At 37.7% G+C, this 26,507-nt stretch overlaps 1 protein-coding gene across 13 annotated transcripts in view; it reads right to left on the reverse strand.

Moving 5' to 3' along the window:
* Positions 1-26,507, reverse strand: part of LOC121445061 (rho guanine nucleotide exchange factor 9) — a 166,509-nt gene that overhangs the window by 16,819 nt on the left and 123,183 nt on the right. For all 13 annotated transcript variants that reach the window (XM_041647045.1, XM_041647056.1, XM_041647050.1 and 10 more), the window contains 3 exons: positions 19,198-19,430; positions 15,118-15,247; positions 8,253-8,384 (listed from right to left, as the gene is read on the reverse strand). In XM_041647045.1, the coding sequence (XP_041502979.1) occupies positions 8,253-8,384; positions 15,118-15,247; positions 19,198-19,430 (495 nt within the window). The remainder of the gene's footprint in view (positions 1-8,252; positions 8,385-15,117; positions 15,248-19,197; positions 19,431-26,507) is intronic.

Raw genomic sequence — 26,507 nt, forward strand, 5'->3', positions numbered from 1 at the left:
CAGATTTGTCAATCTCAAATCCTTAGGCTTGAAAATGCAGGTACTATTTAGCTGTTTTGCAGCCAATAACCATCACATAGTTCTTTTTGCTGCTATAATTATTATGCCTACAAATAAAGTAGAATACATATAGGTTCTGATCAACTGGGTACCCCTGCCATTAGGCTCTGACAGATCTCTTGGGTATGTGTAAAACGAAGATCACAGGAGAGACGGAGGCCAGTTGCACAGAGAAGGCTAATAGTTTTCAGGCCTGTTTCAACCACGTCTGAGGTGCACAAGCTTAGTCCTGGCCCAAAGAATGGAGTGACTCCCATGAAGGGATTTCAAATTCTCAGGCACATTTTGGGAGATACATGCTCAAAAACTGAGCACTATCAGGCAAACTGAAATAGGTGAAAGGAGAATGATATGGGAGAGTGTATGGATGTAAAGTTTGAATTCTCCCGTACAGCTGATCACATGGCATATACACACCTGGAAAGACAGATCTGGACGGCACACTGCATAATGGCTGTCTTAACAACCACAACTTCCTGGTTCTTAACCTTTGTACAAACAATTACTTCTCCCCTCTACCAAACTTGTGCTTCACAATCATTTTCAATTTTAAGTGCCTTTGGCAGTTTCCTAAAATTTAAGTATGTGCCTGATCATCGGACTCCTTTTACCAGCATTAATCATAATATCTTAATGTTTATATATTTATGTATGACAAAGGAACAAGGAAATATTCTATGTCTTTAGCAGAAGAACAGGGATTAGAATGACGTATTATTAAAACTCTGTTAATTTTTTCTCTCTGTGGCTGATAGAGGGCTCAATATGAGTTTTCAGGCATCAGATTAGTGATAATCTAAGTATAGGGATATGATAGAAATGATTAGGAATCCTCTACAGCCTCAGGAAGTCCAACCAGAATGGGTAGCAAAGGCCATGAAACAACATGGGGCAGTGAAAAGAATATGAATAAATACAAGTATCTAAATTTGAGTTCTCGATGTCTAACTTGCCTTGGGCAAGTCAGTTAGCTTCTCTCAGTCTTAATTATTGCAACTGTAAAATTAGAAAAGTTAGCCTTATATTAAATAACTGCAAAGCTCCAACCCTATGAAGTCGGCCTAGTCCAGTAAATGTAGCCTTGTGCCTTTGTGCTCCTTTAAAATCATTTTTTTAATAAATCCTCAAATTTTACTGACTCTTGCAACTTAAACTGTCCAAGCAAGTCAAATTTAAAGAAAAGACAAATTCCAATATTTTTTAATTTACATTGCCACTGATTCTAGAAATTTAACATGCATTTAAGGTAGGAAAGTACTTGCTAACGCACTCATACAAAACACAAATCTACTTGGGCTCACTCTAATGTATCCTTTTCTTCCCAGTCAGCTCTATTTCAGTCCTTCTAGCCTTCATTATCAAAGTCACAAAATCTTCCCCAAAGAAATGTTCTCTGATTAGACATTCTAGCTGTTGTGGCTCTCGTTGTATAAAGTCTAATACTAACTATGAAGGCTCTTAAATGCTACTCATTTGGCATTTAACCATCATGCCAATTACAGCATTTAGTTTTGTTTGTTAATTTAGATTGTGCTCATCACTCTGTCTTTTTTGAACTTGCTTCACTCACAGATTGTCCATAGAAAGGCAGTTTCTGAGGTTTCTTGGGCCTTTGGAAACAGCAAGACAAATTCTTCCTGAGTCCTAGGTGCTTGTGGTACTGTTTGTATTACATGGTTTAATGCCTCCCAAGTGGCGTGGTGATAATATGCCCCAAATAGATACTATTTGGATCACAGTTTCCCTGTCTAGTAGAATTTACTGTTTCTAACAGGATACCAGCTTTTCTCAGTTGCCCAAGTCATGGGACATAGAGAGCTCCAGAATTGTTTTTATAGCTGTTAGAAACCAAGCTCCCAGACACAGCCTGTGGCTCCAGCAAGGACTACCCTAATCCCTGCCATTACATAATTCAAACAGCTCACAGATATTTCAACTTGATCCCACTAGGTAATCCTAGGATTTAGCAAGACTTCATAGGACATTTTGTACAAATGACAGATGCTACAATCTGGAATATAAAGCTGTTCAGGATTATAGCCTGCCTTACTTATTTATCAGTAAGTTTGTCTCTACTATTTTAGAGAGGGTCCTGGCTATGCTTCCCCAGTCTACAACCTTCCTGTTTTCTATCCAGATCTTGGGCAATGCATGTGGACAAGGCTGAGCTTGTGTTGTCACTATGATATTCCAACATGTAGAGCACATCCGTAGCAGTCAAAACAAAAGTAACTATGGCATCAGCCAGCAGTGAGTACTTGAACAGCATATACGCTGTGCCAACTGCTGTCCTAATGACTTTGCATTTGTCAACTGCAATATTGCTGATAAAGTGCTACAAGGTAGGAAGCTGCATTGGATGAGGAACTATAGATAGAGAACCCCTGCTGAACTTAATTAAGATTAAAGGGTGGAGCTAGGCTTTGGGTCCACACATCCGGCTCTGAAATCTGGGCCTTTTATTGAGAAATGTATTACATATTGCTTTAGAATTAAAATTGCTAAGTAAATGCTTAGCAACATGACATATTCTGTAATTGTATTAATTGCGAACATTTAGTAAATAGAATGTGCCAACAATTATTATCTGCACCGCCTCATTTGAATTTCATGACTTCCTTTGGATGTCTATTTTTTTTCAAATGAGGAATAATTATAAGCAGAGAAAACTTATTTAAATTCAGACAGCTCATTGGAGAAAAATAATGAGTATTCGGCAATCTGCCTGTATTAGACATGCTTTTAACACCATACTTCACTGCTTCCTGCTAGCTATTATGGTTTCCCTCTAGCACCTTTCTGAACTGTGTTCTATTACTAGTTCAGTTGGACAGTGGAGAATATAGATTAAAATAGATGAATGAGAAGAAGATAAATAAAAGAAAAATAGATTAAAAAGTACTGGCTAACATTGGACTTGATTGGTAAGAAGTGAACAGAGTCTAGTATCAATTTTTCTGGTTCAAACTCCCTTATCTATCTTATATCTATATTGTCCCTGTTTCTTTCCTTAAGATAGATTTATTTATGTGTACAGGTGTGTGCCTGAATTTATTTATTTGAAACATGTGAGGGCATGTGAATGTGGACACCAGAAGAGGACACTGAATTCCTTGGAAGTAGAGTTATAGGTATTTGTGAGCCACCATGTGGGTATCTGAACTGAACCCCAGGTCTTCCACAGAGTACTGAGCGCTCTTAACTACTGAGTCACCTCTCCACCTCCCCATCCCTCCTGCTTATTGCTACTTTTGTATTTGAGTTGTTTCAAATGGCTCATGCTGCAATTCTGTCCTTTCAGTACAAGAAGAAATATCTAAATGCACAAACTTCCCCGAACAAAAGTCCTCTGTCCAGCACCATTACATGTAATTTAGTTCTTATCCCTCAGAATATTGTGAAAGCAACATAAATGCAGTGCAGTTATGATAGCGGACAATGGACCATGGCAGTACAAGCACAAGTAAGAACAGTGAATGCAGATAAAAGGTTGCTTGGGACGATAATGGGCATGTAGGAAAATTGGTGGATAATGGGATAAAGAGGTCTGTTCTTTTCCACAGTAAACAGTGGAAAGGGAGAACAAAAAGCAAAATACGGCGAATTTTTTCTAAAACATCAAAATAATTTCAAAATAATGATATCTTGGAGAAAACAGCAAAACATGTACAAAACTAAACTAATAGAGTTGCAGAGGCAGCCAGTGCACAGGATAAGAGGAAAGAGAACAAAAGGGTCTTACCATTTAAAAAAAATGACAAGGAAAAAAAAGGAACAGAAATTAAAGGAGCTACTGGTGTCTTTCATGTGTATTATAACTGCTATTTTAAAAGTACCCTGCTTTATGCTTTCCTCTACAAAACAAACTCCAAGCTGTACAAGATGTTCAATCTCTTCTGAGTGCTTTATTCAATCCCAACTCCCAGTGTGCAAAACAGGCAAGGTTTTGTTTAACTGGCTTCATGTTAAAGAAACTGAAAGAGTCAGACAGAAGTTTAGTAGGTGGACATTAGTTGCTGAATTTTGAAGAGTAGATTGAATATTTAAATGTTCCCTGTGTTACCTGTAGCAGATAATTATGCAGTCCAGAGTTGGGTAAATCTACTGATGGGGACTTCACCAACTTACAATATTATGCCTTTTGTTGAAAGTAGGGGTTGAACAAGCTTCACATGCATCTGCACCAGTCCTGTCCCTCAACTGCCACTACATATGCATTGATCTCATTTATTCTTCATAACAATCCTGTTGATTGTTCGCCCTGCGTTAGGGATGATATAATGAAGGTGCATGAAATAGTTACTTGCTTGCTTGAAATAACAGGCATGCTAAAACCAGGATTTAAGAGCAGAACCATTTGACGTTATCTATCCCTCCATGTTTCTTCTCTCTACAAGGAAATTGTGAGAAAATTTTAAGTGGCAGCGAAAGGAATTATTCTTGGGGCTGGGAATTTGGCTCAACTTGGTAGAGTATACACCAAGTCCTTGGTTTGATCACTGGCACTGAAAGGTGGCACATGCCAGCAATCTCAGTGTAGAAGCAAGAGAGATCAGAAGTTTGAACTTACATTCTGATACATAGTGAGCCCTAGGACATGCTGAGGTGCAGAAGACCCTGTCCCAAATTAAATCAAACAAGTGACTCCCACCCTGAAATATAGATTCTCTCTGTGAATTTCAGTTTTATCCTCCATTTCCGGAATAATACAAATAAAGTTCTTATCAAAACATCTTAACTTGTTCTTAGAAACAAATGCTGAGCCTGCAGGATTAATTAATCTTGTCCTAAATATTTAGACTACTTAATAATCAATTACAAAATTTGGACAAGCTTAATGGCAATAGTGACACAGAAGTCGCTTGTTTACAACCTTGAGACAGTTTGACTAGTTTTAGTCCCTGGCTGGAGAATGCAGCTCAGTGGTGGACAACTTGCCTTACAAGTGCAAATTCTTGGGTCAATATCTATCCTGAGAAATGAAAAAAATGAAGGTTAATCCCTAGTTTCATTATTTATCAGCCATGATAAATACATAATTATCTTGTATTTCAATTTCATATATCATTAACATGTGAATAATCACAGTATTTCCCTGGCAAATTTGTCATGAATACTGAATTAATGAATTTAAAGTTATTTAAATAGAATCATAGAGGCATTCAAATAATGCCAATTTATCACTACTTTTTATTAATTATATTTTCCACAATATAGTTTTCTGTTCTGAATACTGGTCTATTTGCCTATCTATATGTTTGTCACATATTTCATTAGTATTTATAGTATTGCCAAGATTTCCTAAAGCAACTCCACCAGACACATCTGAGCATTATTTCAGTAAATAAAAGTGTAAATTTTTCTCTTACGTTATACTAAATTTTGTTAGATTACAGGTCCCATGAAGGTAGATGTGACTGTCACAGAGTATGCACTCAAAATAAAAATTCAGAGCCATGAGATACTTTATTGCAACCTCACATCCTTTGGGCTTCAATTCCTCTTGGTTAAGGACTTTCTGTTTCTCAGTTCCCATTAAGTCTTTGGTCTCATGAAAGGTCTTATTAGACTATTAGCTATTTTTCTTCCTTTATTTTTAATACCATTCAAGTACTTAGAAATATTTAATATTATCTTGAATAATTTTAAACTAACCTTCCAGGATTTATGAAATTATTTGTGTTATTCCTGTTAAGTATCACATTTCTGAAGGACTCCTTTTAAATATGAGCTTATCATCAGAAAGAATAATGTAGCCATATTCAATTATTTAATTGTTGATTAGCCCATTCTTTCTTTATGAAAAAAATAACTGAGCTTTAGGGCATCCATTTAAATTGTGTTCCAGAGATGAATCACGTGAGATGAATCCTTACTCAATTCAACCCACTCTTAGCCTTGTCCATCTTTCCCTTTGTCAAAGGTTATCTTTAACTCCACAAAGGTGTGCCACCCCACCCCCACCCCAAGTACTACTCTTTTGCAGTAATGGTAAGAACAATTTGGCAGACATAATACTTTGCTCTTTTGCATACCTTCTTTCTACCCCATTCTTATTTTTGATTTACCTCCTAGTTGATAAATAGAAAGTAGAAAGATTTATTGCACATCTCATGGAAATCCTCAACCATGGACAAACATCAGATACTTTTCATGGCTGTAGCTTTCCAACCCTGGGAAGGCAGTGTAAGAACATCCAAGTATGTGGAGTAAACAGTCTTGAACTCTAGGCTGGCTTTTGTTCTGGAGAGAAAGCCATGACCTCACGAAAACAAGAAAACTCTCATCTGAGAGAAGCTATGCCTTTATCAAGATGTCCATTGTCTTTGCCATCCTGTTGTTTGCTTTTTCCCCAAACTCTTAACATGGCTGCTCTGAATCCAGAAGCCCTCCCTTAACTTCTGCTGTTTTTTAAATCATTGTCTTTCCAACTAGTTGTCCTAGAATTGACACACCACTTCATCTTGGTGTTTTGCTGCCCCTTCACTCCTAAATAGAGCATATTGTTCCATCTTTTTTTCTTTTCCTTTATCCTTAGGCTCTGCTTTACTCTTGTGTATCTGCCTCCTTAGCCACTGCTTTTCAGAAGTCAGTTTCACATTTTACTTAAAGCAACTGCATCTTTCAGGGACAGATGCAAAAATCAAGAAGTATGGGCAGGTAGTGTGGAACCTTGAAATAAAACAGGCTCCTAGTTTCTCTGTCTCTCTCTCCCTTCTCTTTCTTTCTCTCTCCTCTTTCTCCTCCACCAAGCTCCCCCATTCTCTCAGTCTCTCCTTCTCCCTTTCCCTTTGCCTCTCTCCCTCTCTCTCTAATTGTTCTAAGCAAGAACATACATTAGTGGGAAGAATGGACATATGCCTGTTGGTGACATAGCTAATAAACTAAGCGCTTCCTTGTTGTTTTAACTAACCTTCAGAAATTCTGACTCTTGGTTCATATGAAAGTTCTGCTAGGAGTTGGGGGAGCTAAGAAGAGACATTGGTGTTTTGCTGAGTCTCAGATTCATACGTTTCTCTCCCAGGGTCAAATCCAGTCTGAAATAACTACCTTAACCCACTAGCAGGTTACTGGTTCCAGATCTGGCATTCTGAGCTTATCGACAAACACCAAGGCAGTTTGAATCTCAGCTCGATTTACTCTCTCAGCTGATTGTGAAAGGCAAACACGTAACGATTTAATGTCGAACACACTACACACATGCACACCCACAGAGAGCAAGGGACATAAACTAGATGTCTGCTTAGTGTTTAACTTGGAATGTCATGATTTGGCACCACTCTTTAGGGACATTAGCTACTGGGTAAGGAAGATCACAAATGTAAAAAAGAGGTATTATGTAATAAAGAAAAAGCCAAAAATGTGAACAAATTTTGAAAGTCACTCGGAGTACTCTTGATTTCTCCCTCATTTTCTCACTTTGTGTGATTCAAAATTCTTCCCAGCCAAATCTTACTGACAAAGCTGGGTTGTGCCTCCTGTCATGAAAGAAGAAACAATATCCCATTAGGATCCCTCAGAAGAGATTATGTGGGGGAACATATGCTATCCCTCTATCAAAGAGAAGTGGCTAAGAAGCCAATATTCACAGAGGTATCCAAGGATCAGTAACGAGTACAGGATGTCTCTTCAAAGGATTACAGGGATAGGATATCCAGCAATAACATGAGTGAGAATTTTTGGGGCAACTGATGCTACCCTTTGTATAGGAAATGGATAGAGGTATGAAGAAAACTCTTGTACCACAGATGACCTAATTGTTTGAATGACAAGTTGTCCCCTTGTTGGTTCCTAGGATAGGAAGTGGGCAGGTGGTTCCATTAAAGTGGAAATTGGGAAAGGTACTCTTGGAAGCTATTCTTTGCTAAGTCGGATTACAAATACAACAATATTCTTCAACACTGGTCCAAATTTGCTGGTTATCTGCTGTGGGTGCAAGAGGCTCAGAAGGAATACCACAAGAGTTATGAGGGAAAACAGAATTGCTATTGGGATAAAAATGAGTTAACCTCAGCATTTCACTGTTGCTTATGATCTTCACGCCATGCCAGCACTTCTGATATAGAGCTGCTGCCAATTTCCTCTGGCAGTTTTTGCCTATTTCTTTAAAAACCTGGGGGTTAATGAAAGAGAAGGAGCTTATTGTACTCCCGAGGTTCTCATCTCTCTTAGAAAAGAAGAGGTTAAATTACCTTCTTGCAGAGGACCATCTGGTGGTCGAATAGGAAGAAGACTCTCTGCTGGTTACGGCCATAGGGCTGATAGATCCAGGCCATCTCTCCAGTGTAGATCAGCTCCGAGCTCCTGTCTAAGATGTCCTCTCCCTAGGAAGGATATGTGATGGTGAGAGAGAGCCAGGTAGTAGAGCTGGTACAATTCCTTACGCAGAGATACCCAACTGCGAGCATAGACTGGACTGGGAGGTTAGCCAAAAAGACATTGTGGCGATGGAGGAAAAGAGAGAGACTTCTGGGTTCCCTTAAAAAGTTTACAATTCTGTAAGTGAGAAGATTCATATTCTTATTTACTGTGGGGTTAAATAAGACCCATCCCTTAGTCAGATAGCCACCCATCTCCTCCATACTTCCCTCTTTTCTTCCCGTATTCTTATTTATTCTGAACTTAAATGAGACCCAAGCAGGCAGGCAGGCATTTTTTTTTATCTTTTATTAATCTCTTTACTGTTCCAGTCTCTCAATTCCTATCTGTCCTCTCACTTACTTCAAGAGAATGCCCGAAAATGTAGTCAAAAATTTTCTATTATCCATATAAAAATGAAATAAGGAATATATTTTATGATCAAATCAGAAAGTTTACTACACATGCTTCAGCCTATATGAAGATGGAAGAAATAAGCAGTGTCTCAGGGAAGAGAACTCACCATTCCAGAAGATGTATATGGGTCAAATATTATGCTACTTACTTTTTACTCTATCTCATCTGGACCTCACAAAAGTTCTGCCAGATAAACCATCTTGGTCCCATTTTACATCTTCAAGTACCAAGAGGTGAAGGAATAGGACAAGATCATGAAATTTGTTAGCTGCAGATACTCTGATACTAATCTCTGATTTGAGAGAGCACCTTTACTCTTCCCCATAAATTATATGGCTTCTAGCATCGAAAGTATCTAGATGTCCAGTTTCTTCCTCTCCCTAGGTCTGTTTTACCAGCTGTTATATGAGGTGGATAAGCATAATATCTAGAGCACCAGCTTTGGGACCTTTACAGTCAAATGTATACCAAAAGTTCAAGGTTTGATTAAAGATAGAAATCCCTATACTTCCAAAATAGTCAGAATCAAATAGCTCTGGCAGAATAATATGCTAAAAAGAGTGACATCAGGAAACAGTATTCTTAATTGCACCATTTTATCTAGTCTGAGAGATTGGAAAGAAAAGAAGATCTCAGTGGATTATTTTCTAATAACAAAACTTGAAAGCAGCTCAAAAAATACCATTTTGACTCTACCGTCCAAATTGAGTTACAAGAGTATCCAAGATAAAGGTAAACAAACAGTCCTTCTTGAGTTGACATACTAGCATTGAGCCTTTGAATGCATAGGGCTGGGTCAGGCCTCTCCTCAGAGTTGACCTTTCCTGATACAAGAGAGGAAGATGTACCACAACCTATTTGGAGTATGTATAAAGTGAAGAATGCATAAAAGTTGGCTATATAATACAAGTTGATGACAAACATGACTATTTTTGAGTCAGGGTCTTACTATGTAGTCCAGGAAAGCCTGGGACTTGCTATATAGCTCAGGGTGATCTTGAACTTGCAACCCTCCACTTGAAGCTTCCCAAGTACTGGGGATATAGGTATAAGCCACCATGCCCAGATTACAGGATGACTTTTACAGTTACAATTTGATGAACTGAGGATGATCAGACCTAGGGGGATACTCAACATTTTCTTAGGCAGAGGCTTACTAACCCTATTTTAAATAGTTGCTGCATATAAAACCAAGTTTAAAAAATGTTGAGAAAAAAAAACAAACTTCTATGCTCACTAAGCTAACTAACCTTGAACAACTAACATATTTTCATTGTGTCTCAATTTCTTCATTAATTTTTTTTTCAGTTTTCTGAGACAGGGTTTCTCTGTGTAGCCCTTGCTGCCCTGGAACTTGCTCTGTAAACCAGGCTGGCCCCAAACTCAGAGACCTGCCTGTCTCTATCTCCTGAGAGCTGGGATTAAAGACATGCATCCCCACTGCCTGGTTCTTTCTTCATTCTTTCTAGAATATACCATTACAAATTTGTTTAGATGTTGTGAAGAATACTTAAATTAACATAAGTAAGTACTTACTTAGGAATATACGCACGGCATTGTAAACTTTACATATTTTATTTTCATCTTGGGTATTTTTGGGTGTTCCAGGTACTAAGACATATTTTCTGTCTTCTACTAATATAGTGAGCTGATAAAGACGAGCTGTGATTCTGCTCAAAATCATAAGTCAGAGAAATTGGAAGTAATTTCTCCAAAGAAGCAGAACAAAGTTCAGAATCCCTCCAAAACCCATGTGCCTAACTAAAAGACTTCACTTGAATGATGGTACCTTGCCTAGCAGAAAATCGGCTACAGCAGATTAGTTAGGTGAGACCGTTTCACTGTCTTGTGTCCAGTGCTGTTACTAACTCACTCTGTATCCCTGGGAAGCAGTTTAAGCAGTTACTGTTTGGTCTACTCCACATGCTGCTTTCATTCTTGTCTCCCCAGCCTCACTTATACATCTCTTTATCTTGCACCACAGAGCACAATCCATTCCCACTGCCTCTAAGGGTTTCTGCCTTCTTCCAGCATTTACCACAAACTGCTCACTTTCCTCGGAATCTATTTGCCTACTCCAGATGAACAGGGCCATGTCTGATTCATCTCGGATTCTTTAATGGCTGGCAAGGGCAAGCAAAGAGGGGCTGTTCAAAGGCAATTCTCCTAAAGTCACATATCAAATCCTCCAGTGTCTTCCATCCAAACTGGAAACAAGGTACTTAGATGAAAACATAGAAGTGATCTCCAATTGTTCCTATACAATTTTCTGCATTTTCCCTAGCTACACTGGCCACTTTCTTTTTTCTTAGAATATACAGTCTCATATTTCATGGTCTTTGTTACAGTTCTTCCTTCTACCTGAGATGCTCTGCCACAAAAAGTCACATGATTTTCTTCTTCATCTTCTTTGGGTCTTTTCTCAAATGCTATCCCCTTTTTGTCATTTCTCCATCATTCTAGCCTATTAAAATATTTTATTTTTATCCATAAAATGCTTATGTGTTGCTTTTCTTCTCTAATGAAACATAAATTATAGAAACTTTGCTCTACCACACATTTCTAGAATACAGAATAGAGCCTGATAGAGAGTAAGCATTCAATAAATGACCTGCAAGGAATCATCAAAGGTTAATAAATGAGTAGTGGCCATTAAACCCTACCCAGAGCTTTCTTATCAGATTTTCATATTTTTTTGCAGCCAAAGTCTCAAGTAGTAGGCTTTATTTAATTTTAATTAATTATAACTTAACCCATTTTGTTCAGCCTTACTTTATGCTGATGACAGGATAATTGATAATACAGCTGTGGTCTGAATGACCCAACAGGCATATTTAACCTGTGATTCATAAGTTGCAAGAATCATAGGAGACCTATGAATGAGTATTGTAGAATATTATTTTAACTGGGCAAAGATGTGTTACATTTGTTTATGCTGCAAAATATTACTTTAACTGTGTAAAGGTGTGTTACTTTTGTTTATGCTGCATTTGTTTAACAATGTGAGGATGTGTGTTTAATTATGTAAAGATGTGTTGTATCTGATTCACCTTGCTTGCCTAAGGTACCAGGACTAATAAAAAGCTGAATGGCCAATAGCTAGGCAGGAGAAAGGATAGGCATGGCTCATGGGCAGAGAGAATAAATAGGAGAAATCTAGGTTTGAGAGAGAAGAGAAGAAAGAATAAGAGAAAGGAAGAGAGAATGAGAGAGACATCGGGACAAGAAGCTAGGCAGATGCAAGCCAGCCTGAGACACTGAGAAGCAATGAAAGTAAGATATACAGAATTAAGAAAGGTAATAAGCCCTGAGGCAAAAGGTAGATAAAGAGAGACAGGCTATTTAACTTAAAAGTTAAGGCTAGCTAGAAAAATGCCTAAGTTAGGCCAAGTATTCAAAACTAAAAATAAATCTCTGTGTCATGATTTTGGGAGCTGGTTGGTGGCCCAAAAGAAAAAGCCTGGTACAAATAAGACCCAATATGTTTGTTGATGAAAAATGTCAGGTTTTAATGTCAAAAGGTTTGAACAGTCCAGAAGTAAGGGCAAAAGAATGTCACCTTTTTCAACGAGTTTAATTTTCAGTGGCAGCTGTGTTAACCAATGTGTCAATAAGTGCAGAGAAGTAATGAATCTACCTGGGCCTACGTTTAACCTTCTGGACCAAGGCAAGTCTAGGTCATTTCGTCACCTTCACTTTTAAATGGATACCTTTTCTATATCTATCATACTATTTTGTTGTTTCCGATGTTTCTTTCTGTTATACAGTACAATAGTAAGCCAGAAAAGGACATCAAATATTAAACAAGCAGGCAAGAAAAGGAGCAAAACCACAGAGAGAAAATTATCACCACATTTTCCAGCTCCCAAACATGAGCTACAAACATGGGCACTTTCTGAAGATCTTCAGAAAAAAAAGGCTGAAGAGACACTCTCGGGGTTATGTTCCATTTCTCTTTGTTTAAAATGATTTAATGTGAAAGGAGGCAAAATGACAGCTCATCCAAGCCTCTGAACCAGAGAACTGAGAAATGGAAAATTTCCAGAAACTGCAGTCCATGGAAACAGGCTCTCCTCTCCTCTGCCACTCTAAATTGCTCTAAGTTATAATCACTTCAGGAAGGACATGACAATTTAACTGATCTCTTTATTTTTCAGGAGCTATGGGGGATAGAGTAGTCTTCATAGGGTATAATAAGTGACTGATAGGGGAACGGAGTTACATAAAGAAATCTGAATATTCATGAGAAAAAGATGAGGAGAAAGAGACAGACACTGATTTAAGGCAGGGTTTTCTGCTCTTTAGCCAGATAATCTGATTTCCCAAGCCAACGACAATTGCCTGTATGTCACCAATCCTACCTGTCCTTCAAGGGAGATTAGGTTTAGAAGGTTTCCCCTGTGAGAACTGTTTTCATTTGATGAGTAAAGCAGAAATCACCACAAGGACATTTTTTGACAATCCCCACATTTTGTTTATACATCTGAGAGCGGTAGGAGAATGGTCCAGACTGGGAAGCATTGCTTGCCTGTTTATTTGTAAAGCTTGCCTAAGGCAGCCACTGTCTGCTATCTCCTACCTCCTTCATCCTCCAGTTGTTCTCCACCATGCCCTCCAGAAACACTGTCAGAATTAACTATATGTGTCTACTCAAGGAGCACCTCCCTCATTCCAGAAATATAACAGGAAATGCTTTCTCGGATGCTGATTCCTTAAACCATGGCTCAAGTCCTTGGAGTTTCCTAAAAATAAAGCTCTTTAGGTAGACGAAAGGCTTTCAAACTTTTATTCACCTCTTCAATGACTGGAGACTCAGACAAGATATAAAATTAGAAGGGAAAAATTGTTTCAGGGCAGAAGAAAAATCTTCCAGAGAATGGGAATTTGGTGGCTTTTTGGTACCTTTCCTTACAAAGAAGCCCGAAAAAGGGCAGAAAAAGGATCTTGCCAAACAGTTTCAGAGGCTCTCTGTTGGTAAGCTTGGTTGCTTAAAGTTAATTTAGTCAAGCTCCTTATTTCTGCTATACCAAAAGAACAGAGGAAAAAAACACATAAAAGATAATCCATTATTTTCTAGTAAGTCTTGCCCAGTTATGGTTTCTCCTTATAAGCAAGACTGTTTGTATGCATGTATGTGTGTGTATGTATGTATACATACATATATATGTGTGAAAATATAAGTGTATAAATGAATAAAATGAATGCATATATTCTCTCTATTCATTTTTTTTGTATCTCAAGGTATCACTTCTATTCTACCCTTAGAGGACTTTATCTATCAAGCAGGATAAGAATGTGCAACTGATAATAACTGTGATGTTTTTAAATCATCTACATTAGGAAGAATAGAAGTAGCAGAAAAAAATTGCCTGAACATTGGCTAACTCTTTGTTAAGACTAATAATGGTCCCCTTTGGATAGACTAAACAATTTGAAATGTTAAAAAAAATGTTACTTAAACGTAAAAAAATATACCTGAGGTGAGGGCAATACAACAAGGTATGGGATCTACATTTATACTATCACCATAAAGTTTGAGAATGTCACTTCCTGCCTGCTGACATTTTCCTTCTTGGTTATGTCAGCCTACAGAGTATCCGGTCACAAAACTTGGGCCTGTGAGATGAGTAATAAATGTTATTACTCCTAGTTAGTGGCATTTGGGAAGGAAAGGTCGATGACTTCAGTCATTTCCGTTCCAAGTTCAAAGAAACTGTAGGTGTCTACACTGGGATGACTAGGTGGAATAAATTATTTTTAGAATGATGATGAAAACAGAGCTCAGTCGTTGGATTTAGCAGGACGATAGTTATGGCCTAGAATATGCATGCTTGATTAGTCTAGTAGATATACTAAGATGAGGTGATCTCACCAAGAGCAAAAGAAGTATATCTGCTATCTGTATGATTATAAAAAAAGAGTACCAAGCCTTTATTTTGTGCTTTGGAATACTTTTTAATCTGTCTGCGAAGTTCATGATCTTAAATCCAGGACAGACAGAGCATTGGAATGGTACTAAGCAAATTCAGTTGTTTCCTAATAACACCCAAAGAAATGAAGACTATCTTTCTTAATATGTCACAATAAAGTAAAATAAATAAAGTCACACTGATTTCCCCAAACTCCAGAAACTACTCTAAATACCCCTTCCTTGGTAGGAAAGTTTGTTTTGGGATTAATACAGATCCTTCTTTCTAATTCCCTTTTAATTGTTGGCTAAGATGACAAACTTTTCAACAAGCAACTGGGACCTCCCAACACCCGTTTTGATAAAGGTCCTACCTCCCAGTCTAGGACAGAGGCCTGCCATTGCGCGATCTTGTCAATATTCTCCAGACGTCGCTTGCGTTCATTGATCTGCTGAGTCACATTGCGCATGACAGCCAATGCAGCTGCAACGTATCTGTAATCACTGGGAAGGTGTAAGAGCGAAAGGTGGATGAATTGATGTGCAATATGTCAATCTTAAATACATCCTTCCTTTTGAGAAAGACTCTTGATTATCAGATGGTAACCCTACATCACCTAGAGAACAACTACATTTCCAGTCCTATTTTTGGAAGAGATAACTATGTGACTTATGTTCATACAGAAGTTGTGTCAGCCCCATAGGTATTCTACCTGTAAACATTTTCACAGGTGAAATAGACATCTTTATCTTTATGCCTCTCTGTTTGTGTTCTATCTGATAAAGCCAGCCAAGGGTCAAGAAGAAAGCATCATGTATGGCATAGTTCACTCTAGCCATCTCTTCCCTCTGGAAATACAGTCTCTGCCCATGGTCACCATGACTTTTTCTCTGGCACCATAAGGAGAGAGGTATAGCATAATGTATGAGGACACAGAATTTGAAGCTAGACTCCATGAGTTCACATCCAACTTTATTGCTAACTAGAAAAGTTGCCGTTAGCAAGTATCATTCACACTTGATTCAATGTTCTCATGCATAAAACGGGGTGAATTTTGGCAGAATTTATTGAGGGGGTTAATAAATTAAATGCAATCATCCATGCATACTAATTTACTCCTGATCCCCAAGTATTATTTGTATTTTTATTTCAAATGAAATATTTCTCCAGTAAGTAGATACAATACAGGATGCCCCCAGCCCACAGAATTCTTGGTCTGAGAAGTAAAACCTATACCCTAGATTCTGGAAACATTTGATAACTCATGTGTTGAAAATCCTATAATTCTACCCAATTTTGTCTGCTTGTCTGACCTAATTTCCAATTGAGCAGCTCTTATGAAAGGCAGATTAGACGTGCAATTCCAGCCAAATGATACAGACAGAATGACCTGGGAAGGCAATAAGATTCATTACCGCTCAGTGTAACTACCTTCTCTTAGTAAAGCTAAAAAATCATGTGGTTGTAGCCGTCCTTCTCTCCCAGCACTGATTAAATACAATCTTAAATACATCCTTCCTTTTGAGAAAGACTCTTGATTATCAGATGGTAACCCTACATCACCTAGAGAACAACTACATTTCCAGTCCTATTTTTGGAAGAGATAACTATGTGACTTATGTTCATACAGAAGTTGTGTCAGCCCCATAGGTATTCTACCTGTAAACATTTTCACAGGTGAAATAGACATCTTTATCTTTATGCCTCTCTGTGCAGAATGATTACTTCCCAGAAAGTGAATTAAAATACTGATGACCTCAAATCAACTAACAAAAAGACACAGCAGATAGGCAACTGGGCCTGGAGAACTGATGTACTTATTTTTGTCACTGTTCTGTCCTGTGTCTAAGTGGCAGGCTCAGACAGGCTTGTCAGGAAGAAACCCTGACAAGGGTAGAGACCTAAGTCAACCTTAGACAGGAACAAGGGGTGTGAAAGGATGACATACAGTCAGGACAGATAGGAAGTTCTGCAGGTGAATCCAAGCCGTTAGCACTTCAAGGACTAGTTGAGAGAGCCTGCTCCTTAGATAGCAGGTTTTGAAGAGACTTAAAAAAATATAATTAGTCGATAATATACTCAATATGACTCATCAAAGTAATAGATAACATTCATTAAGTCTCAAAATAAGAATACTAACTTTCTTGAGAAAGAATGAATTGGTTCAGAGAAAAGCTGGTACTACAATGTGATAATAGTGTTTGAGGTCCATAGTTTTGGATCGTGTAAAAGTTACAGGTTGGAGCCCTGGGTGGTTCCCTAAGAAGGGGTGTTGCATAGCATCCGTCCTGGAAATGAGAAGTCCCCTCCTTAGGCCCATACTTGTTCCATCACCCCATTCTCCAATACATTAAGAAGAAAAATAACATTCTGCATCTGTTTCTCATGACATTTTCTTTAATCAGTCACATTTAATTAAACTGAAGGAAGCTAATAAAATCAGTTCCTTGGTTGTATTAGTTATGATCTTAGTTACTCCAAGGTCATATACACAGGACACTCAAGTGGACACTGAGGATATCAAAATGCTTTTCCTGACCACAAGAATTAAGCAATCATGGCTGTTGTTCTAGAATGGTTGGTTTTGCCATTTTTGCCGGCTATCTTTCTTACAATGGTTAAAGGATGAATGTTATCGTATCTAATCTGTACTACTAGCTTTAAAGGTGAATAAGATAAGAAAATAGATGTGTTGTATTCCAAATTCTGGTTAGTGTCTCTGAGTTCTCAGATGAGGTCTGCTTGCCACCAATTACTGTGAGTGTGGAACCAAAATTTTCTAGTTTTAGATACATCAATGAACTCTACTATTATGTATTAATATATGTATATATTTTTGTTTTTCTTAACTTAAATAAGGGGCAATTATGTCAAGTTTTCACTAGCAAATGGAATTGTATTTACCGTTTATTACTTTTCATCCAGTCTTCTACCTCAGAGACCTCCCTGGTTGTCTCATTTCATATCTGACTAAGTCTCTAAGACTTGCCTACAGGTTGCTTGGGACATCTTACTATAACTCCCTGAGAACTAAAAAAAGGTTTTCTCCGGCATTGTCTTCTGTCTTTATCTTTTTCTTCCTTAGACATATCCTTACTCCTGTCAGTCTCTGGACCACTGTCATGAGACCAAGTATTATTCCTTCAATTAAGCTGTAGAAGGCTGATAGGGAAAAATTTGAAGTTGATGTAGAAATTTGCCTAATAAATGTGAACATTGAATCTTCATCATTGGAAACAGATGATGAAGGGAAAAGCCTCCAGACTGACTATTCTGTAGCAAGTGATCAACCCTAGGATCGCACATGCAGAAAACACATATATAAGGTTGTATACATTTATATGTATATATAACAATTTTTAAAGAAGAAGAGGTCTTGAGGGAGCAAGAAAAAAACATGGAAGGAGTAAGGAGGAGGAGATGAAATAGGAAAATGATGTAACTATACTTTATTTTAAAATGCAAGTTGGGGAACTTTAGTGAAAGACTTCTTTTCTTCTTGGAATGCATATTATAAGAATTAGTGCTGAGCTGAACCAACAAGCCCAAAGCCAGGAATTTCATACCAAATAAAGACAAACTAAAAATATTCTGAGTCTCTACGTTTTGAGGTAAGATATATGAAAGGGTGGGGCTTGTTTACTGTAAGGCATCACCATGAATGGGGATTATTTTTAGCACATACCATACTGGTAAGAGATTAATTGCATCATTTCCACTCAAAGCGATAGCCTTCATAGCCCTGGTTGGGGAAGTTTCCCTGAAAAGGATTTAGGAACTGTGGAGTGTGATGTCACATGTCTTTAATTTTAGCACTCCGGAGGCAGATCTGTTTTAGCTAGAAACCAGCTTGGTCTATTGACATAACGAGTTACAGTCCAGGCAGGAATACAGAGCTGGACTCAGTCTCAAAGAAAGAGGAGGGGAAAAAAGAAATATTTAAAAACTAAAGAAAAAACATTAAGGAAAGTCTCAATCTTTTTTACCTCCACACAATTTTAAGTCTCTATAAAATGTCCAGTGGGTGGGGTAGAAAAACTCAGTCTGCAATTAGCTTTGTAGAAAGAATGCAGGATTAGTACTTGTTGGGAAAAGTATTAGTAGAGCATCTGAATATTTCAAACAGAATGGAATAAGTGGTTGAGCAGTTACTATGTTAGGTTTGACTCATGAGACTGAGCCTCGTATTAAAAGTCAAGCTATAAGCTGCAGTCCATGAAAGTGTGGTATAAGTTATATAATAATGACAATGCATGGGATTTGGTGTGCATACTGACTTACAAGTTTATACACAACTCTCTAGAGTATAACCTTTACTTTCCTCATAAGGACCTTGTGAAGTAAAGAGGAATATATCATAAACTATCCACAGCTCAGAAACTGAAAAGCTATATATTGTCAAAAGGTACCAATATTTAAAAGACATTTACTTCTGTGTCCTCAAATCCTTTACCTGTGGTCTTGGGCAGTATACTTAAGGAGCTCAGCTAACTGTAAGGGATATTTGCAGATCTTCTGTACTGGAGTCAAAAGAAAACCATCGATAGCAATGTCAATCATCTGCTGCAAGAGTCGGCAGGCCTCAAAAAAGTGTTGATAGCGGCTGTCTTTCATGAGCTTGGAGAGCTCCATGCAGGCATCCAGGTGGTTGTTACAATATTCTGAGTATATCCAGAATCCATCTTGCTGTGGAGAAAAGGAGGAGAAAGGCTCAGAGACTCTAAAGAAGTCTTAAAATAATAGAAAGACAGATCCTGTTCATGAAGAAGGACGCTTAAAAGAAATCCCACACTAGCTCCGAACTGAGTATAATAGAGGGTTATTTATTTAGGGGTAGACTCACAGATCACAATCCTCTGCTGGAACAGGGAACAGCAATCGAATCCTGCTGCCGGAAAAGAGGCCAGATGCGCACTTTACATCGGCATAAATAGTATGGCCAACTTAAATGCTACTGGCTGTAGGAATTCCTACAGCAGGTTCATATGTAAGAATATTAAGGTAATGTTAATTTTGATTTGATTCATAATTTAGTAATAAAGAATTAAGAGATAGCTATGCAAGTAGTAGCTACAGAAACCAATCGTAAAGTTCATGTGGCGATAATGAGTAAGTGGGAAAAGTAAAACAATTCTGGGTAGTTAAGGGACACCAACTTTACCAATAGTAAACAGAATATGGCAAATAAAATTCTAGTACTTATTAGAAGAGAGTAACCAGAGATTCTAGTTCTTGCAATGACAGACTAACACATTCTGCCCTTGAAAGAAGCTATGAAAGTCTAAAGAGTATAATGAAATTTTCCTGAGGAAATTATTATCCATAAGAGCCCGAGGCCCAGGCTGCAAGATAATGTCCCCTAGATATGACAAGGGAAATGTACTCATGAAATCTCAACATGATTGCCTGAAAAAGACCACCATAATGACAACACTGGCTGACATGCCAATTCTACATGGACCTAACCTAGATAAAGAGCTACAGGTGGCCAATGGCTGCTCTTTCTCTAAAGACAAGCTCCTGTAGAGGTTATCCAATTCCAAAGGGGAATATATGTACATATGAGCTACACCCAATGGACTCAGTAGGTTGTATGTACAATGTGCATATATATATATATCTTGATATACATATATATTTATATATATACACACACATGTACATATAACAATAAATAGTAAGTGATCAAGAATTTTTGAGGGAGAGGGGAAATATGGGAGCAGTGGGAACCAGAGGGCTATGTAGCTGCAATGTTCATGTACAAAGTTCCAAGAAAAAATTTAAAAGACAGTATTTAAAGAAGGAGAAATGGAAAGAATCACATAGCTATCTGAAAACTTTCTAAGAAGCATAATACTGTGGATCCCAAGGACAGAATTAAATTGGTGCGTTCTAGAGATAGCTAGGAGACAGAATGGCTAGATTAAGTTACATGGGGAAAAGAAAATAAAATATGGGGTCAATGACATAAAAGTATTCTGGATGTTCAGAACCTTAGTGATTTGAGGTTTGAATCTTAGTAAGATAGGAAGTATTGAAGGACCTGACACATTTATAACAAATACATATTTAAAGAACACACATACAAGTAACATTATATGCAGCAAACAAGTTATATTTAGGAATATACAAACTCATACAGTTTAATCAACATATTAGTGAATGATGAATGGATCAAAGAGGAAATAAAATATCTCCTGGAACTAAGTGAAATAAAATACAAGAAAACCTCTGGTACCCATTAAATGGAGTCCTCCAAGGGAATTTATAGCTAAACTATCATAAAAAACACAAATAAATGACTTAAGGAACCAACAAAATTTTGGAAAAACAAGAATAAAACAAATCTAAACTTGGTCAATTGCACAAAAAAATAAAACTCACAGCATAAATTAATGAACTAGAAAAAATATGAAGAATCAACAAAATTAAGGGCTGGTGCTTTGAGAAAATAAACAAGATCAACAGACCTTTGGGTCAACTAATGAAATGGAAAAACAAAAACGAGCAAAAACAATGACCCAAATCAACAAAATTAGAGTGAAACATGGGACAAATTGTAGACACCAAAGAAATTCAGAACCTTGTAAAGGAGTATTTTAAAAACCTATATTCCAATAAGCTGGAAACTTGAAATAGATGAAATTCTAGATTAAGTCAAACCACCAAAATTAATCTAAGAAGCAATCAACAACCTAAACAAATCCATAACAAAGGAGAAGACTGAAATAGAAATAAAAACCTTCAATCTACGAACAGTCCAGAGCCAGATGGATTTACCAGGAAATTCTACCAGATATTCAAAGATCTGTAACCAGTCAATTTTAAACATAAGAAGCAGGAGGAGGAGAAGAAATAAATATCATAAGCATTCCCAAACTCCTTCAATCACGCTAAATAAAGCCCAAACCAAGTAGACACAACAAAAAAAAAAGAAAACTGCAGTACAATATCCTTGATTAGCAACAGACTTTAAAATTCGCAATAAAATACTTGCAAATGAATAAGACATTTATCAAAAGGAGTACACACTATGACCAAGCTAGCTTTATCCTGGAGATGCAGGGATGGTTTATCATTTGTAAGTCAATAATTATAAGTACAAATGAACTTGAAGAGAAAAATCCCATGACCATCCCAATTGATGATTCACAAAGAGGCCTGAGACAAAATCTAGCATTACTTCCTGATAAAACTCCCAGAGAGAGCAGAATTAGAGGGAACAACTTCAGCATAATTAAAGCTATACATGATAAGCCTACATTCAATATCATCCTATTTGAAGAAAAGCTTGAAGCAATTCCACTGAAGTCAGTAATGAGACACAGATGTCCACCATTTCCACTCCTTTTCAATACTGTGCACAAAGAAGCAGCAATAAGACAAGAGAAGGAAATTAAAAGGATACAAATAGGAAAATAATCCTTATTTGCAAATGACATATTATACAAAAAAGATTCCACAAGTCTATCAGAAAACTTCTAGAAATGAAATAGAATTCCACCAACATGACAGGATACAGAATCAACTTGCACAAATCTACAGATTTTCTGTACTCCAAAAAACATGTAGAGAAAGAGATCTCATGTACAATAGCCTCATGGAAAATAAAACATCCAGGAATAACCTAAATCAAGGATGTGAATGACCTCTACAATGAAAACTTTAAACTTCTGAAGTAAGTGATAGAGAAAGACACTAGAAAATGGAAAGACACGCCGTGCTCATGGATTGGTAGAAGTAACATTGTGAAGATTACCATTCTACCAAAAGCCATTTACAGATTCCATGCAATCCCAATCAAAATTCTCATTACATTCTTAACAGGAACAGGGGAAAAATAGCTTTATATTTGTATGGAACCACAAAAGTTCCTCAGACAGCCAAAAACAATTATGAATTAAAAGAACAGTGCTGGAAGAATTACCATTCCAGAGTTCAAAATATATCATACAGCCAAAAAGTGGGCCTGGTATCTGAACAGCATTCTCAAAATAAGAAACAAAAAGAAAAAGAAAGAAAGAAAGAAAGAAAGAAAGAAAGAAAGAAAGAAAGAAAGAAAGAAAGAAAGAAAGAGAAAAGAAAGATGGATGTTCCTTGTCCCTAGCAATTAGGGAAATGCAATTAAAATAACTTTGAAATTTCATTTTATCCCAGTAGAATGGCAAAGCTGAACAAAACAACCAAGAAGGAATGCTGGAGGGGATTTGGAGATAAGGGAACCTCATTCACTACTGATGCTATCTCAAACTTGTCCAGCCACTCTGCAAATCTGTGTAGATTCCTCAAAAAGCTAAACTTCAATCTACTTTATGACTCAGCTATAGCACTCCTCGGCATATGCCTACTCTACAGACACTTGCTCATTCGTGCCCATTACTGCTCTCTCCACGATAGTTAAGAAATGGAAAAAAACTAGGTGTTCTCCAAATGACACAAGGATAACATAAAAGTGATACATGTGCACTATGACATGTTATTCAAGGTAAGGAAAATTGAAATCATAAAATTAGCAGGTAAATGGCCGGAACTAGCAAAGATAATATTGAGTGAGGTAACCCAGATACAGAAAAACGAACACTGTAAGGTCTCTTTCAACTGTGAATCCTAGCTCCAAATCTGAAGATATGAGTATATAATTTGAGTAACTACTGGAATCGGGAAAGTGAAAAGGGAACACTGTGGGGGCAAAATGGAGCAACAGAGACTGGAATGGTAGGGTACAAGTGATCTGAGGTGGGAAAAGGGAGAAGTGGGCAGCTTTAATTAGGGAAGAGGAAGTAGATAATTACAGAAAAATGAGGACGAGAGTAATCTGAAAAAGTCATAAGGAATCATACTGCTATCTACCTAAAATACTTGTAAATAAATATATATATATATATGTATATATTTATACATAATTTAAATGAAAATTTCCCATTTTGGCAGGCAAAGTTCTCTCCATAGACAAACCCCTCAACGGCAGGAATGAGAAATCCTCTTTTGCGTTGTTGGCCAGGGTAATCCTAGATACTGTCCAAACATTATAGGCCATTGCTGCGGTCCTTGGTTACCTCCCAGGTGTGGAATGTAACACCTTATTATTCATCATGTATCCTATGAATTTCAGACAGAGTACCTAGACGACCTGACCTGAATTTGACTTGAAAAGACTCCACCATGAGAAGGCTCTACCAGAAGGCACCAAGCAAGCTTCCAAAGAAGGGAAATAACAAATAATAAGACCAAATGTAATGCAATGAATGACAACAATGTCCACCATGTCACGATGACCTTAAGAATGCAGTGGCCATCAGTTCTCCAACTGAACTTCTGCTTGAGGGAACTTATGGCTCATACTTGAAACCTAGTCAATTGCCCTAATCTAGTGAAGTCATGGATCTTGGAGGAGCACCTACAACCACCTCCTTACTAAGCCACTGTAATACCTAACTAATTCTAAATGCTTATCCTTATACTCACACATAAGTATGGGCTTTACCCCTCATCAGAGAAACTTCTCTTTGAAACTGACAGAGACCATGATAGAAAACCACAATCATTCACAATGCAGTTGTGAAGCCTCGCCCCAACTGATGTATCTACATCACAACTCCTGCACTTACGACTCAGGGATACTGAAGAGGGGGGTAAAAGGATTTTAAGGGCCACAAAACTGGAAGTTTTCTGTGAGAGTATGTCTCTTGGAAATGTCAGACGCTAAACCTATGAAGTTTCACCAGCATGGCTGTCTAAACATTATGTGAACAAAGATAGTACCAATAAATATGCTAACATGGAAGGAGGCAGCTCACAGGTCTCAGATCTAGACAAAGAACTACAGGCAACTAAGGAATGCTGAGAGCAGGAGAAATCGTCTCTCACAGGAAAGAGCTTACTAATTGGTTATCCAATCCCAAATGGTCAGCTCTGAAAACATACAAATAATATTATAAACACTAAACACTAAACAGGCTGTATTTATATGTTTAGGAATATATAATTAAAGAAAAAGGCGCCATGAATTCTAGATAGAGCAAGCAGGGACATATACAGGAGAGATTGGAGGGAAGAAAGGAAAGGGGAGAAATGACGTAATTATATTGTGATTTCAAAATATTTCAAGTAAGAATTGTAAGTCTTTAGGAGTTAGTTTAACACTGTCCATCAGAGTAACAGTAGACATTTTTCTTTTAGGGTCTATGATCCACCTAGCCACAGGTTCCTTGTGCTACAAAGCTTCCAGGTATGCATTTGATCTTGCAACAGGACTTAAATACAATCATAAAATTGTTGGCTTCTCCCATGACACTCGCGTCACCATTGCCTCAGTGGAGATGTCTTGTCTGACTGTCTTTATTTAGGCCATAGGGTTCACAGCTGAGTAAGGCCAATGACTCCTTTTAGCCTCCAGCAGCATGCGCAGACCTCTCAGCACCAGGCAAACAAGGTACTGAGGACAAAGTTTCTAAGTCAGTAGTAGCTTGATTTCTCTAGGTTCTATGCCTAAAGCATGTATTAGCCTTGGCAATGGGATCTTACCATGAAGTTCTGGAAGGTAACCAAGAGCATCAGCAATACCCTGTGATGTTTGGGGTTTCGGGGAACTCACTGGCCAACAATTCCAAAAGCAACAATCTATTCCTGGGACTGGGCTTTGCATTTCTTAGCCTCTGGCATCTAGTAGGAATATTTTTGCCCCTTTATAGAAAAACTTCATTTTAACTCTTTTTATGCTATGTATAGGTATATTTTAGGAAGCTTCTATGGTACTTTGGAAAACTCTTTAATGCTATTTATCACTCCTAGTTTTCCTCTTCTACCCTGTCATCACTTCGTTGACCCTAATTTATCTATCACTGTTACACAATTGCAGTTTTACCCTTTCCAGCAGTGCATTCCATCTGCTGGTCCTGAATGCTCCTCTCCATGGCCCCTTAATAATTTCCTGAACTCTATGGGTATTCCAAATGAAACACACATATCTAAAAATTTAAAGGTAAATTAGTCTCTGAACCCTTGTCAGGGACGCTTGTATTTTCAGTAGATGATCATCAGCACAAAGACCTACAAAGTGGCCAAGGTGCAGAGAACAAAAGACTGTAGAATAGTCAACCCTAAGTGGAACTTTATATACTACTATTCCCCGGCCCTGAGGCTCAGAGATCCCTGCAGAAAAAGAGAAAAGTGTGTAAAATCCAGAGCCAATGGATAACTCTAAGAAAACAATGTCTTCTGCATACAGGAGCGAAGCTGCTTGCGTGAGCTCAGAGCAGTGACACCATGCAGATAACGGTGTAAGCCATGTCAGGCCAAGTCCCAGAGAGAAGAGTTGGACAAGAAGTTTTACCACTAGCCAAGGAGCTTTAGGCAACTGTAGCTGCTGGCAGGGTAAAGGGCAGTTTTGTCTAAGAGTGTAGCACCCGAAGAGCTAATAACACCCCAGTGGACCATCGGGTCGCGTAGTCAGGAATATTGAGCAGCACAAGTTGCCCTTGGTTGGGAAAAACAAGGACACAAAGTTTGGGTGGGTGGGAAGAGAATGAGAAACTTGACCTGGGAAGTTGGGGGACAGAGGTGAATATTATTATGAGAAATTCTTGAAGAATTAAATAAAAATATAAAAGAATTTAAGTGCTAGTTAAAATTAAAAACCATCACATAAATCAGTCTTTTAATTTTGAATTATCTCTCAAATACTTTTCTAAATTACACTAAATGAGTAGTTTAATAAAATACAAAAAGCTCACAAATAATTAAGAATTAGCGAGGTATAAAAGC

Source organism: Microtus oregoni, unplaced genomic scaffold (assembly GCF_018167655.1).
Source record: "Microtus oregoni isolate MIOR12 unplaced genomic scaffold, Mior012 000155F_ref0000269, whole genome shotgun sequence".
Taxonomy (NCBI): domain Eukaryota; kingdom Metazoa; phylum Chordata; class Mammalia; order Rodentia; family Cricetidae; genus Microtus; species Microtus oregoni.